The 14,506-nt window shown below is 53.4% G+C and overlaps 1 protein-coding gene and 1 long non-coding RNA gene across 14 annotated transcripts in view; one reads left to right on the top strand and one right to left on the bottom strand.

Annotated features, from left to right (window-relative positions):
- The window catches only part of Prkag2 (protein kinase AMP-activated non-catalytic subunit gamma 2), a 259,423-nt gene extending 251,408 nt beyond the window's left edge, over window positions 1–8,015 (bottom strand). For 2 of the 9 annotated variants that reach the window (XM_076831761.2, XM_076831737.2), the window contains exons 1-3: window positions 7,555–8,005; window positions 6,222–7,352; window positions 5,498–5,653 (exon numbers count right to left, since the gene is read on the bottom strand). In XM_076831761.2, coding sequence (XP_076687876.2) covers window positions 5,498–5,653; window positions 6,222–6,335 — 270 coding nt within the window. In that variant the 5' untranslated portion in view covers window positions 6,336–7,352; window positions 7,555–8,005. Of the gene's footprint in view, window positions 1–5,497; window positions 5,654–6,221 lie in introns of all 9 variants that reach the window. The other 7 variants (XM_076831745.2, XM_076831752.2, XM_076831769.2 and 4 more) reach the window with 6 other exon arrangements.
- LOC143379290 (uncharacterized) lies at window positions 6,225–12,767 on the top strand. 5 transcript variants are annotated; one of them, XR_013088459.2, is made up of 3 exons: window positions 6,225–8,066; window positions 10,059–10,266; window positions 11,149–12,767. It is a non-coding gene; the product is annotated as an uncharacterized LOC143379290 (long non-coding RNA). The 5 variants fall into 5 exon arrangements; XR_013088458.2 differs by having other exon boundaries at window positions 10,059–11,218; window positions 11,820–12,767; XR_013088462.2 differs by having other exon boundaries at window positions 10,059–11,939; window positions 12,108–12,767.
- The last annotated feature ends 1,739 nt before the right edge of the window (window positions 12,768–14,506 follow it).

Here is a 14,506-nt window from a genome sequence, read left to right as displayed (position 1 = left end):
AGGGAGGATGGGCAGAGGAGAAGGGACCGACGCATGGGGAGCCTGAGGGCGGGATTCTCTCCCAGCCCCCCAAGTGCCTGGAGCTCCATCCCAGCAAAAAGATGCCCAGGAGCCAAGAGTCCCTGGCAGTGAGCAGAACAAGTGAGAATGGGAAGACGGGAAAAAGTAAGAGAAAACCAAGTCAAGAATCCACGCCATTTCCCAACATGTTTATTTAGCTGGAGTTTTAAAGGGCACACACGGATTTAATATTTAACATGAATGAAGTCTAAGCAGATGAAGAGGTTTCAGCAAAGGCAAGGTGCTTCCACATAATTTCTTCAGTCAGTGTGGGGCTAGTCAGACAGCCAGTGTGTGGTCAGCGATGGCTGTCACCACAGTCAGAGTCACCAGCCCCAGTGGAGACGGATAATAATCAGGCTTTCTGCGTTTACTGGAGGAGGTCGGTTCAAAGGAAATAGGCAGGAGGAATACCAGTGCAACCCTGAGGACTTGATGGCCTGTAGAGCAAGACATACCAGCTGTGTCAGTCACCACCAGCTAACTCGGTACCAGGATGTCCTCCTGGTAATGATGACCAGGGCTTGAGGATCTGCGTTGGTCATGTGGCTGCTCTGAAGAAGCAGAGCCTCATTCCTGTAAGGACCTAGAAACCTCCCACCAACGATACTAGGACTGAGCGGGAACCGCACTGCAGAGCTGCACCAGAGTCAAGGTGCACACTTCACTTCCAGCCTGGCCGTCCAGCCACCCACCATGTAAAGACGAGAGGACCATCTTAACGTGGGCATAAGCGGGTACGAGGAGGGAATTCTCCTCTGGGCTCTGCAGTCTGTGGGTGTGCTCTGCACTCCAGCCATGAATGCTGCACCAGGGCTGCCGGCGCTTGCTTGGTATGGAACAGCCTTGGAGCAAGGGGAGCCATGGGTCCATTCTCCAGCTGCCCACTCCTTCCTCAGGTGCAGCTCTGCACCGTGCCCTGCTGGCACTCAGCCAGCATGTTCTGCCCGTGCTCAGCCATCTCACAGTCAGGGCACTATGGAGCTGCATTTAGGCTTCATTTATCAACCCGGAAGCCACAGGAGAGTTCTGGGAGCTCCATCACCAAGTGGCTGCACTAATGAACTGTACAATATCATACTCTGGGCCCTATAAAGAGTTTATGGTGCACCAAGCCACTGAAAGGCTCAGTTGAGAATAGTGCAAAATGATTGACAGAAGGTGGAGAGATTTTAGGTGGACATTTAGACAGACAGATGATAGGTAGGCAGATAGAAGTACTAACCATGGGGACAGAAAAAAACAGATCAGTAATACACTAAGCTGGAAGGCAACTGTTTTTAAATCCCAGTAGGATAACAATCACCCGGAGAACATAATAAATATGCAGACTCACAGGTTTCAGCCTCAGAAATTCTGATTTAGTAGGTCTGGGCTGAGACCTAGGATTTTGCATTTTAAACAAATACCCAGTGATTCTACTTCAGCTGGTCCAAGAACCACACTTTGAAAAACACTGCCCTCAACCCTAACCCAGCTAATAAGTTGTACAAATTAACCAAGGTCAAGAGTATGGTCAAAGCTGACACCACCATTGTGCCACACAGCACCCTCTTTCCCCGAGACACCAGTGCAGGCCGTTTCATTGGTGAGTGACAGAGAGCCTACTGACATCCGGTCCTCCTGTCCTGGGGGCTGAACACAGTGTGGGGTAGGCCCACTGCAGACATAGAGGGTGCTGCGGCCACAGGGCAGGTGGAGGCACAAGGAGCAGCAGACCCTCCAGAGCCCAGTTATGTCTCCACAACCTTCTGTGACCAGCTCCTGGCTCTATTGTTAGTCTGACTCGCGTGACTATGAAGGGTTTCTGGAGCTCCTGTACCATGAGAGCTGGGGACATGTGCAGTCTGTCACTAATGCCCTACTCAGCAGTGTTCCCACAGGCTCTGCTTTGGGTTCTTCTCTCTGAAGCCCCTCCTTCCCCTTGGCCACCTGCCCTGTCATTGACTTGTAAACAGTCCCAAAGACCACAATGTGCCAGCCAAGAGTCACGGATCGAGGTAATCCTGGGGGACGCATGGCTTGCAGCTTTCACAGGGAAACTGCTTTTTCTGGCACAGAAAAAAAGGAGAAAGAACACACTTGCTCCCAGAGTGCAGGCAGAGCGTATGCAGGGCTTCATCTCCAGTGAGACACTTTGTGAAGCCACCCCTACGGTCCTCACTGTTCCTCCTGCAGGCACCAGGGGCCACAGCTCCAGCCACTGTGCCCATTTGCTCCTTTACGGGCCCAGTGCACCCCCAGACTGGAACCTGTGCCAGCTGCCCTCTTCTGTGAATCCTCCCTGCCCCTGGCAAGACCCAAAGAAGGTAGACCATGAAGGTGATCGAGATGGCTGAGAAAGAGGCTAATGTCAGGCAAGGTGACATTCTTAGACCCAAGAGCTACTTTCTCTTCCTGAATATCTAGCCACCAATCTAATTGAACTTAACAAATTATTTAGTAATTATAGGTTTCTCTTACCGGCAACAACCCACAGACACTGGGGTGTCCCATGAAATGGATTCTTCTTCCCCAGGACCTCAAGGCACAGCAGGGGCCCTGGCAGCAAGGGAGCAGGCTAAAGGGCCCAAGGGCGAAGTTTGCAGTGATTCCCCAACACAGTGAGCCTCGATTCTGCTGGGCACCAGATGTGAGGGTGGAAACTGAGGTCCTAAAAGGTGCTCATCCACTTGAAGGATAAGACAGGTTGCTTGGATACTAGAGGCCCCAGGAGGCCTTGTCACCACAAATGCCATTTGTCACCACTAAATGACTAGGCTCACAGGGCCCCCAGAACCTTGATGTCTTTTAGGAGAAACTCCTTGGAATTGAAAATTGCCCTGGAAATGGCACTTCGGAGACACCACCCCCATCTGACCCTGGTCTTGAGGAGGTGGAAGTGATCTGCCCATGGACTTGCTGCCCTCAGCACCAAGCTGCAGTTGTGCCTGAACTCCCCCAGGAACCCGTCCTGCTCCATGAACGCCAGCTCCATCTCCAGTTCCCTTTCCCCCATCTGCCTCTGGCATCTCCACCTGCCCTTCCTTGTTCTTCTCTGACCTCACTGTGGGGCCCTGGACCCTCACCCCTGGGGGTGGCCAGAGCTTCAGGTGGGCTTCCCTGAGTAGGCAACTCACCCCTCGCTCTGCTCTGCACACGTTCCCAGCCTCCCTCTCATCGCCTTTTAGCTGCTTCTTAGGTTGGATCCTTCCAAAATAACACCAGACAAGAGCAGGTGCGGCAGTTTAGCTCAGCCCAACTGAGTGAGTGGGGGGAGAGGCAGGGAGCCAGAAAGCCGAGGAGGGTGCAGTGGGGGCTCAGCCCTGCCAGGGACCCCCAGAACACCCTGCAGAACCCACGTCAGAACTGTCCCCACCAGGAAGAGGGGAACTGGGCTACTGTCCTCCAACGACACCCTCCTCCCTCAGGACATTACCCTAGCCCTTGCAGGTGTCCCAGCACCGGCTGAGCCCACTGCGCTGCCTGGAGTCCTTCAGGCAGAGACAAAGGCACGAGCAGGCAGCTGCCCTATCTCAGCTGCAGGGAACTTTGGGACAGGTCACCAGGGAAGGTACAAGGCGTTGACAGTGCTCACTGTCACTTCTCCATGTCTTAAGAGGATCTCCTCGCTCCCTTGGCCTGGTCTTCAAGGCAGGGTTGCCTGGTGAGATACAGGTCACCCAGTCCACACAAATGACGGGTCACCTCTAGTAGGCATGTATCTAAAACACTGCGAGTTTATCTGAAATCCAAATTTAACTGGGCATCTTGTATTTGTAGTAACAAAATCTGGCAACCTCTTTTCAAGGTCCTGTCTATTCTGGTCTCCATCCATTCCCTAGGACCCTGAACCTCAAGCCCTGTCCTCCTTGAGACACAGCTTTTCACTGTATCTGGAAGAGGCCATCTCTCCCTCTGGGCCTGAAGTCTTTCGACACACACGTCAGCACAGCGTCTCTCCTTCCTCTCTCCTCTACCAGCAGCCATTGTCTGCACTGGTCATCTCACGACCTGGGAGTGCTCGCTGGTATGTCTGAAATACTGACTTTCCCAGACAGACTGATTCTTAGCTCTCCTACCACAGTGACCAACAGGTCGTTACTAGCTGGTATACGAAGGGACCCTGAGGTCCCACCAGCACGAGCTCTGTGAGGACTGAGTCAGAGCCCCGTCCTTTGGTCCTGTCTCATTACAAGGAGAGTAGTGGGCATATGGTTAGACTCGTTAACAACTGGATGAAACTAAGACTGTGGCAAAACACTGCCAGAATCACCACTAGCAGTGAAAAGGACGGTCAGGTGCCCCAACCCCAGCATGGGTTGGCTTTTCAAGTCACTGTCTATGATTTCTAGTCCCTTAAACTGGTTCTGGATTTCATCCTACACTCCCATTGACATTGCCTCCGAAGTATGCAGGCACATGCACGTGCGTGCGTGAGCGCACACACACACACACACAAGCTTATACATGCATTGCAGACCGGCTTTCCACTTGACCTCAATACAATATGGCTTGTCCACTGGACAATGTCAAGTTCTTGTCTCCCCCACCCCTCCTCATTTTTAAATTAGACATGAATGGAATAGTCATACATGCACTTGACATGGTAAAGACTTTTGCATGAATTATATTATTTCTACAGGAAAAACAGGCATTATTTTCTCCATCTGTCAAACAGGGCAAATGGAATGGTGAAATGGTTGACCCAAGTGATCACTGTTTAGCAGGAATGTCTTTCAATTTACAAATTTGGGTTTTAAATGTCTTTTTCAAATAAAGCCTTTGTTTCTGCATATTTGGGTCACCACCATGATGGCCACACAGCAGGGGTGGGGGTGTCCAGTCATCTGCTCCCTGGGTGCGCTCCCCTCCACTGTCAGGATGCCCAGCTTCAGTCTGCTCATAGGTACCCATTATATGCTGCAGGCTTGGAGCCCCTGGCCCTCACCTTCCTCACCAGGTGCTATTCACTCCAGGAGGGAAAGTTTAAGCATAAGGATCTTGGGGGAGAGTCTGGAAGGAAGGGCTCTGCGGACACAGGAGCAAAAGTCTAGTGCTGTTCCCAGTGAAGAGTGAGTGGCCAGTCAGCTCCGCCTGTGGCTGTCAAGAAGGATTAGCTTGACTAGGTGTCCAGGCAGCACTGGGAGGAGGGTTGAACTCACTGCACACTGCCACCCTGCCCAAAACCCGCCACGCAGGAAGGGAACAAAATATTCTTTATGGAACCCTCTGTCTGTGTCTGGCATGTGTCTGGGTGTGTGTTAGCACGTGTGTGTGTGTGTGTGTGTGTGTGCGCGCGCGCGCCTGCGGGTGGTGTGCCGACTTTCACTTGGTTGGTATTGGCGGAGGGTGTGACCCAGTTGGGGGTTCCCTTCGGGTAAAAGTAAGGGCCCGGGTTCACCTCCCACGACACGACCCCACTAATGGGGAGGCCAGGACAAAGGTCTGGCGCTACCTGGGCAGGCAGACGGGATCTCGGGTGGGCGCACGACCCTACCCGTCGCTTCCCCTTGGCTGGACAAGGTCGATCTGCAGACCGATCGATCGGTGTCGCCAAAGTCCAGTCCAGGTCGCCGGCGTGGCGTGGCGGGGGCTGAAGTTCGCGGCAGCCCTGCACAGATTAGGTAGCCCCGAACCCCCATATACCACGCACGACCAAACTACACTCCCAGAAGGGCATGCGAGGAGAAGGGCTGCAGAGAAGCCCCCGCCCCGCGCCCAGAAGCGCCCCGAAGAAAATTCGTGAGGAGAGAGAGATATTGGGGGGCGCAGTTACACAGCCACCCACGCCACTGTCCCCACCCACCGCCCCTCCCCTTCGCGCAGCTCCACCCCCGCGGAGCGCAGTCCACACCGTCCTTTTTCAGCAAAACAACACGATGCACCGCCCCCCCCACCCGCACCCGGCTGGATCCAGGGCTACGCCCAGCCGGCCACCAGCCGCGCCCCGCGCCCCCACTCCTCTGCAGCCGCCCCCGCTCCGGACGGTCCCAGTGTCCGGGCCACACACGGGTGGCGAGCGAGAGCCAACCTCGCCTCTGCAGCCTAGTCGGGCCCTGCCCCTCCACCCTTCCCCCCAGCTGCAGAAGTGACAGGAGGGGCACGCACGGCGCGCGCGGGGCGTCCCGCGTTAACCGCCTCGGCGCCGGGGTCTGGAGCGCTGGAGGGCTGGGACTCACCGGAATGTGCACTCGCAGCGAACGCCGCTTCTGGCTGGGGTTTTTCTTGCCGCCGCTCCCGCCGGGGCTGGAAGCCTCTTTCTTCTTCTTGGTGTCCATGGCCGCGCTTCCCATAACTTTAACCAGAAGTTAATTCCGGTGACTCGTCCCCGGGGTTCTGCCCCCTCCCGTCTCCCCCGGCCGCTGCCGTTGGACTGGAGCCGCGCGCTCTTTATGACTGTCCTTCCACCCTGAAGACACCTCGTGGGGACTTCCGCGGGGAGGGCGGGTGGAGCAGGTAACTCGCGCCGCGCCACCGGAGCGGATGGCGGTCGCCGGGGGAGCGCCGAGTTGGAACGTGCTCTTTCCTACGGAATCATCGGGTGCAGAGTCAGAGCCAGAGCCAGAGCCCGTGCTGGTTCGGTTACGCGTGGCAGAGGTCTCCTGCTGGGTGACAAAGTTTTCTTCCTTTTGCAAAGCGAAGCAACATTTTCCACCCTCTTGGCTCCTCCCCCAGATTCCCAGAGGTAATCTAAAAGGCAGGTGCTATTAAAAAAAAAAAAAAAAAAACACACAATAATTTGAAAACAGCGCTCCTGTGCCTGTGCCTAGGTGGAGACCGTGGCGAGAGCCAGAGAGTTTGTACATATATACTTAACCCTCGGCCACAGAATAAAGCAGCCTGGAGCCTGGAATCAGGGCCGTCCCCCTCTCTGGGCCAGAGGGAGGGCAGGAGGGGAAGAGGAGGTGCAAAGGCGAAGGCTCTTTGCAATTGGGCTACTGCGTGGCTGCAGGCAGAACTTCAGGCGACTCGCAGGCCTGCGGGCCCGAGGGCGCGCCCGGAGCCCGGCTGAGCTGGGAGGGCAGGGCGCCCACCCCACTCCACCCCGCCCACAGCCGCGCCGCGGTCCCCGGGGACTGAGAGGGACAGTGAGGAGCCGGGCCCGGCATCGGCGCAGGCTCGAGGAGCGCTGGGCGGTGGAAGGCGGCGCGTGTTGAACAGGAAGTGCGCGGCGTGCGGCGCCACTGCCCCACTCCCCGTCGTCCCCGGGTCGCCGCTCGCTGTCCCCCGTGGCCGAGGCCGCTGGGACTTTCTCCGAGCTGATTCCGGATCCATCGCGTCTCCCAGCGTCTCTGTTTAGGCATGACCCCCTGAAACACACACACGCACACGCGTCTCGTCCCGGCTGCGGACCCGGCAGCCATGGGAACCCCCGGTTTTCGGTGGGCTGCACGTTGACCAGCACAGGCTTCACGGAAAACCGCCCATTTGGCGTTTGGACCCCAATCCACCAGGAGAGCGGTCTGGGTCTCTGGGTGAGTGCAGGCTTCTCTCCCCCATCCACCCACCCACCCGCTCAATTGTGCTTCATCAGGATTTGTGCAGTGGATCCGCGGTAAAGCGCACGCTCCCGCGTCGCGGAAAACGCAGTTCCTGAGACTGCGGGAAGAAATGGGTGAGAGAGGGCCTGAAGACCAGGGCCAGGGGGCTCCACGTGCTGCCACAGTCCTTCAGAGCCACTGGGCTGCGTAACTGGCACCGCCCGCGGCTGAGGCGCCGCCCCCAGGTGCTCTCCGGGATCCAACGACCTCAGCTCCCGCGGTTGGAAGTGGGGAGAGCGGGGTTCGCTTCCCCTCCTGTTTAGATAGAGGACGCGGTGACTCCAAATGTCACTCGAGCTTTCTGAATATAGACATCCGCTCGGTCGTTCTGTACTCGGTAAGGCACGCATTCCATCCAGAGGAAGAGCGCAGCAAGGGTCATTTTGGAGACACCTTGGAGGTCCTGGAGAAGTTGGCCTTAATTCCTGTCCAGGTGCCGCCTCCGCACAGTTTTCTCTTCGGAGGAGGCGTGGTTAGCGCAAGGTAGTGAACGTGCCTTGGAAAAAGGCCCAGGGAGCCCTGTTTGGGCCAAGCTCACGGTTTCCAGCCCAAGTTCTGAGGTGGATGGGCCCCTGGTCTTAGGGTTGAGGTCGGGTTTACCTGTCTCCTTTCCCCTGCTCTCCAGCCCAGCGTGAAGCCGGACTGGAAGACGCCCCGAGTCCCGCAGCAGCTCAGCCTAGTAGCTCACCGTCCCTCTAAAAAGAGCTGTCTGGAGCGGACCACCAAGTGCCACCATGGCACCCGGTGTGGGATTTCTGAGTCTTTTCCTGGGTGGCTCCAAGCTAAAGGATTTCAAGGGACCCCGCAAGACCTTCTTATTTCACTGAGTGCTTCTAACTTCTGGTTAGAAGTAGTAGAGGGGAAGCCTTCGTCTGCCAGTCGGAGTTAAATGACCAAGGGAGCCCACCCTCACCAATAAAAATCACTCCTGGATGTCATTTAAATGTCCCCTCTTTAGCTTAAGATGTTAACTCCTATCTCCATGATAATTTGCGGGGGGAGGGGATGGAGTGGCATAAATCATGCCATTGGATTAGAACTGGGTTTGGAAGGAAAGATGGAGCCATCGGAAGGGAGCCAGCTGACCGGGAGGGAAGTCAGGGAGGAGCCACTGGGAAGAGCTCAGAGGGGACATACAATGTTTCTTATCATATCCTATGTTTTCTCTATGGGGCAGTTTTTTGCAATTACTATACTGTGTACTTTTAACCATTGATTTCTATAAATTTGTACAATCCTTCATTGATAATTAGTTTATTCCCTGAGTTTATTTTATTGGAGTCCAAGTTTTAGTGCCTTGGAATTTTAAATTAAAACATTTCACTGTATTGCCTGCATTTTAACAGCATTCGCTCCCCCGTTTTGTTACCATATGTTACTATTTCTGAAATTGGAGTGTTTCCTTTAGGTGATGTCAGAGGACGGTCAACAGACATTTTTTTTTCTTCTCAAAAGATATTATTAAATTGATGATATGTCTTCTATCCAGATTGGAGGGAACACTGTAATTGTTTTGCTCTGGGGCACTTTCTGAAAACACACCCTTTTCTCCTACCTGTGGGTGTGCTTATAGTTATTTCAGCCAGTAGCTAGCTACATGTGGTGTGCTCAAGCAGCTAGCTGTCCATGCCACGATCCCTGCCATCCACATTGCTGAAGGCCTTGCCTATGACCTTCCCCAAAATAATGCAGTAAAATATGTGCTGAACAAAATACCAAAATGAAGATAGGATTACTGAGTTTTGCCTTTTGCCTTAGGCTCCAATGTTGCTTGACTCATTGATCCTGCCTTAGGGCAAAATTTTGATTTTTAGGAAAAATTACATTAAAATATCCTTTATATTGCTGGCTGAGTTTTGGGCACACTCATAATATTTCCACCCAAGGCCAGAGCCTCATTCATCTGCCCCGTCCTTGTCTGCCCCGACCTTCTGATTGATGAAAGGGTGAGAAAGAGCTTGCTGAGAACCATCCCACCTGCTCCAGGAGGACTACTGGAGTCCCACCCCTCACGGCCACTGCCACTGTGTGCCAGCATTGCCATCTGGAAAAGGAGCGGGTGATCTTTAAACAATTTCTAAAGCCTTTTTAACCAGGGCTTGTCTTTTGTCTGGATTATATTTTGTATGACTTCATCAATTTTATTGCTCTAGCAATTCACTTTTTCACGGAATTTTACAAAAGTACCATTCCACAATAAATCGGTAATTAAAAACAACAAAGATATAATGACGATAGACACACCCCCAGGTCTTTGACCAGAGATGGCTCAGGACAAGGCTTCCTGTGGAGGGGAGCGGGCATGCTGAGACACTTCTCATTTGAATTGTGGTTGGTCTGGGCAATTGATGGTGAGTCCATAGTTAGTGCGCAGGCTGTTGGGCGTTTTGCGTGCTTCAGCATATCCAGTGAGCAGTACTGTTTTAACCCTGTTTCCCAGTCCAAAAATTGGTGACTGTGGGACTGCTGTTCCAGGGCACTAGCATCACCCGCACAGCTGGAGCACCCACTGCTGAGTGCTGTCAGCCCTCAGGGCTTCTGCTCAACTTCTTGGCCCATCAGGATGGCGCCACCTCTTCCCAAACCAGGGCAATGTTTCATTCAGAGAAGATGATTAAACTGCTGCATCAAGGCCAAGGCCTAGGACCGAGTCAGGAACTGCAAGACAAGGGATGTTAAGACTGTGAGTAAAGGAAACCTCCACCCAGGGCTTAGGAGTGGGTCCTGGCGCTTTAATTTCACTTAACCTAATTTTCCAAACTTACTTGTCTCTGCTTTTCCTACTTCTGCTTTTTCTTTTGTCTATTAATATCTCACATAAATGAAGATGATTTTGGAAGCCACAGGTCATCTCTGCAGAGCATTGACAACCTAGAAGGGTTCAGAATCGCTGGTGTACTCATGGATTCAATGTCCACACCTGCCCTGTGCCCTTGGAATGTCACCGATGGCAGGATTCTGGGGACTTATAAATGGATGTGTGTGTCTGATGAATCCCCCTCCTCATTGGCAGTGTCCCCATGTGGGAAAGGAGACAGGAAGCAACTCTTTGGTCACCATGCTGGGTAGCTCATATAAATTATCTCCTCTAATGTCTATTAGCCCCCCTGAGAGAACGACATATGCACTTCCCGGTCTAGGGAAGCTGCATCCTAGTTGCTAGCAAGTGCTTTGCATCCATTAACTTGTGTCTCTTGGTTCTCATTGCTGTTCCCTTTATGAAAACAGAACAGATTTGGCCCCTTCCTCTTTTAAAAGCTTTACGCAAGACTAAGAAGACTCTCTAGTAAATGCCTCCCAGGTGACTTAGATAAGCTACAGAACATCTCTGCTGCCTTGTTTCCAGACAGTGACACAGGATTGTGAGAGCAATGGCTTATACCTTCAGGACCCCAGGGACTCAATTCCATGCCAAATGCCACTCTTGGAAAAATGATCCAACAAGGTGTGGGCTCGGGGCCTCTGTAAATGCTGTGCTAACTCACTGGACACCAAGCTCGGGGCATGTACCTGACCATGGCAACCAAGGCCAATAGGCACATTCCCATTTCCACTTCCCTTTCAGCTTGGGCACTCACCAGTGCAAATGAAGCCACTAATGTTGATCCCTGAGGGAAGAGAGGCAGGGGGCCCGGGTGAGTGGAACACTGCCCTGGGGTGCCAAATCTCCTGACCACCCCCTTCATGGGTCCATTTTGATTTGGGGGGGCACCCAATTTGGCCCCCTCCTCCATCTCCTTTCAGGCTGCCCTTGATCCATAATGCCTGTCAACCTCAGGCAGCCCCGTTGGCGAGATCCGGGATGCACTTTGGGAGGAGGAAAGGGCAAACTCTGTAGCAATGTTCTCCCAAGGGTCAGAATTGCTGTTCACTTCTTCCCTTGGGGAGAAGCCTGGGTCTTTGCCAGCCCTGTGCCTAAAAGCACATTCAGCAGTTCTCCAGAACAACAGATTCAGCAAGCTGGGTGCGTGGAACCACGCAGTGGGGCACAGAGGAGAGCGTCTGTTTGCTAAATAAAAGGCAGGTAATCCCAGCCATCAGCTCCCTTCCTGACTAAGGGCTATAGTCACGTAAACAGCATTAGCTGGGAATGAAGTCGTTGGTTGGTTCTGCCAACAGCTGCCTCCGTCACTGACCCACAGCTTGCCCGTTCTAGTGATCTGCCTCACCTGCCATGGGGTGGAACGTCTGGGCTCCCCAGGTTGCAGAATGTGACTAAAGGTCTCTGTGTGTCAGCTCTAGACTTGGTTATTAGCATGCAGTAAGCAGACCATCGACCCTGGGAAGTTTGGAGTCCCACTATAACCTGAATATGGCTCCTGACCGTTTTCTGACCTCTTGCTCATCTGTCCATTGGTACGTGAGTAAATAATGCAAATTAATCATAATCATTTCCTGAGCAAACAAAATTACTTTGGCAATTATACCAGCTCCAAAGTGCCTACACTGCAGGACAATGTGGCCCTAACGAACATGGGAGGGTGTATCTGATCTCCTGGCTGACCACTGATGACGTCCCCTCAGGTAACATGTAGCTGACAGCCAGGCCTGGCCTCTAGAACATCATCAGGGCTTTTCATCAAGACTCCAGGAGAAAATAAATGCACATATCATCTGTGCCCTTGGCATGGGCAGCAAGGGTGACCTTGATTTTCAGATGTGCACGGCTACCTTTGACCTTCAAGTCTCACTGGAGAGGCATAGGCATGATCCCCACGAAGAGGAAGCTGCCTGAGTCAGCCCCCAGCGACCTTGCGTAGTCCACCATTGTCCTTGTGTCTTAGCACTTCAGTCTGCAATCAATCAATGCCCATTTGGTGCTCAGCAAATCCCACAGAGATGTTCAGTTCAAGGACTCCGGACGGACGTGCAGAACAGATCTCAAGGACATGGTGGTATTTGACAACTCTCCTTATGCCAATGTGGATCAAAAGGTATTTTGTACAATGTTCCTAAATATAACTCCTAAGAATTGCATGAGGTCTTGGAAGAGAACGGGAGAGAGAGAAGCCTTCCAAGTGGGACTCTCAGTGGCTTACACAAGCTTCTTTTGCCTCAGCACCACACACAGGGCCAACAGCGCCATTGTGCTGAAAGCCTTTGCCTTTTCTGTCCCCACTTATTGTAGCTTTTTACCTTTTAGGTCAAAGAGCAAAGTGTAATTATAAAGTTCATTGTCCTCTAGCCTGTGTAAGAGGACATTTTCTTGTCACTGTAGCGCCTATTCACCATGGCTCACGGTCTTCCCAACACTTGTGGGATGAATGCAGAAGTGTCTTTGGGTAACCTCAGGTTTCTGCTCAAAGATGCCTTCTCTGCCCCACCCTGCTCTGAACTGGGAATAACAGCTCCAGGATCCTGCTGACTGGCGTCTGGCCAGGTTTGGCCAACTGGAGACGGTGGGGGAGGCAGGAGCGGGAGGAGGAGGGAGGCAGAGGGTCTCCTGCTCTGGTTTCACTATGGGCAGCCCAGAGCATCCCCTGAGAGCCCTGGACGTATGAGCACCAGTCGGAGGCTGAGTGGGTGAGCCCAGTGGGCGGCTGGAGGACTAGGGTACCAGAAGCGTGAAAGGTGGCTTGCGGTGTTCCAAGTTTGGTGAGAGGAAGGTCAGGTAAGGCTCAGCCCTTCCATCAATGAGGACTGGCTTTGACCCGAGTGAGGCCCGTCAGCTAGAAGAGCAGGGGTGTGTGCGAAAAACACCTGGTGCAGCGGGCGCCCGGGAAGGGGCAAGAGGGGTCCTCAGTGGACACCTGAATAGAGCTCCACTGCACACGGGAGTGGACAGGGAGGAACGGGGTCAGCAGAGGGATCCTTCTAAGTCGGGGTATATCACCCATGTTGATGTGCTCAGGACAACACCCCAACCAGGCGGGATGGGTGGATGATGCAGGAAGGAGGGAAAAGGGCCGCGGAATCCTCCTATTCCAGGAGGATTGCAAGTTCAAGATCAACTTTAGCAACTTAGTGAGGCCCTAGGGACTTAGTGAGAAGAAGGGAAAAGGGTCGCCTGGGGCTGACTCACACTGGAATAGGAGCAGAACCAGCGCACAGGAGCCAGCGCGCGAACTCCGTGACTGGAGGTCCCAGCACAGGGGCTGGGAGACCAGGCTCTTTCCTGAGCACTTGTTTTCCTGGGGCTAGGAAGCAGTGCCACCTGCTGATGAGGGGAAGGTGCCAGGAGAGCCATGGGAAGCATCTGGGGTGGGGGTGAGGGACACGCAGGCACTTTACTGCACAGAAAGAGGCCTGTATCTGGCTCAGCATTGAAGATTGTCCACGTCACGTCCTAGGTGGCCATGTTGCTCCTGGGATGGCTGAGTAGTAGTCCACTGTGTGCACACCACAGGATTGGTGGTGAGCACTGTTTACTTATTACATTCTATGTATGTAAGCAATTTCCTGATGACGAGAGCCTCGGCTGCTTGGGCGCTGGGAAGCTCAGGCCCAGGGCACTTCACAAAATCAGGAGTGCTCTGCAGGGCAGCTGCTCAGCGAGGAACGTGCACGTTGTGAATTTCGTCCTCCTGGAGGCTGGTCAACCCTCACAGCCAACATCACACCATCACACCTGTCTTTCTGCACCCATGGGAACACAACCTATTTCCAGGTTTTTGACATCTGCCAATCTGTTAGGTGCAATAGGTCTCCTATTGTGATGAGCGAAAGTCTCTGTACATTTGTTTGTTTGTTTTTGGTACTAGGGATGGAACTCAGGGGCACTCAACCACGGAACCACATCCCCAGCCTTATTTTGTATTTTGTTTAGAGACAGGGTCTCACTGAGTTGTTTAGCGTTTCACTTTTGCTAAGGCTAACTTTGAACTAGTGATCCTTCTGCCTCAGCTTCCCGAGCCACTGTGATTACGGGCATGCACCAAGGCGCCCAGCCCTGTATATCTGCATTTGCAGTTGCCTTTGTGTGA

Source organism: Callospermophilus lateralis, chromosome 1 (assembly GCF_048772815.1).
Source record: "Callospermophilus lateralis isolate mCalLat2 chromosome 1, mCalLat2.hap1, whole genome shotgun sequence".
Lineage (NCBI taxonomy): Eukaryota > Metazoa > Chordata > Mammalia > Rodentia > Sciuridae > Callospermophilus > Callospermophilus lateralis.
This window is presented reverse-complemented; position numbering and strand designations above follow the sequence as displayed.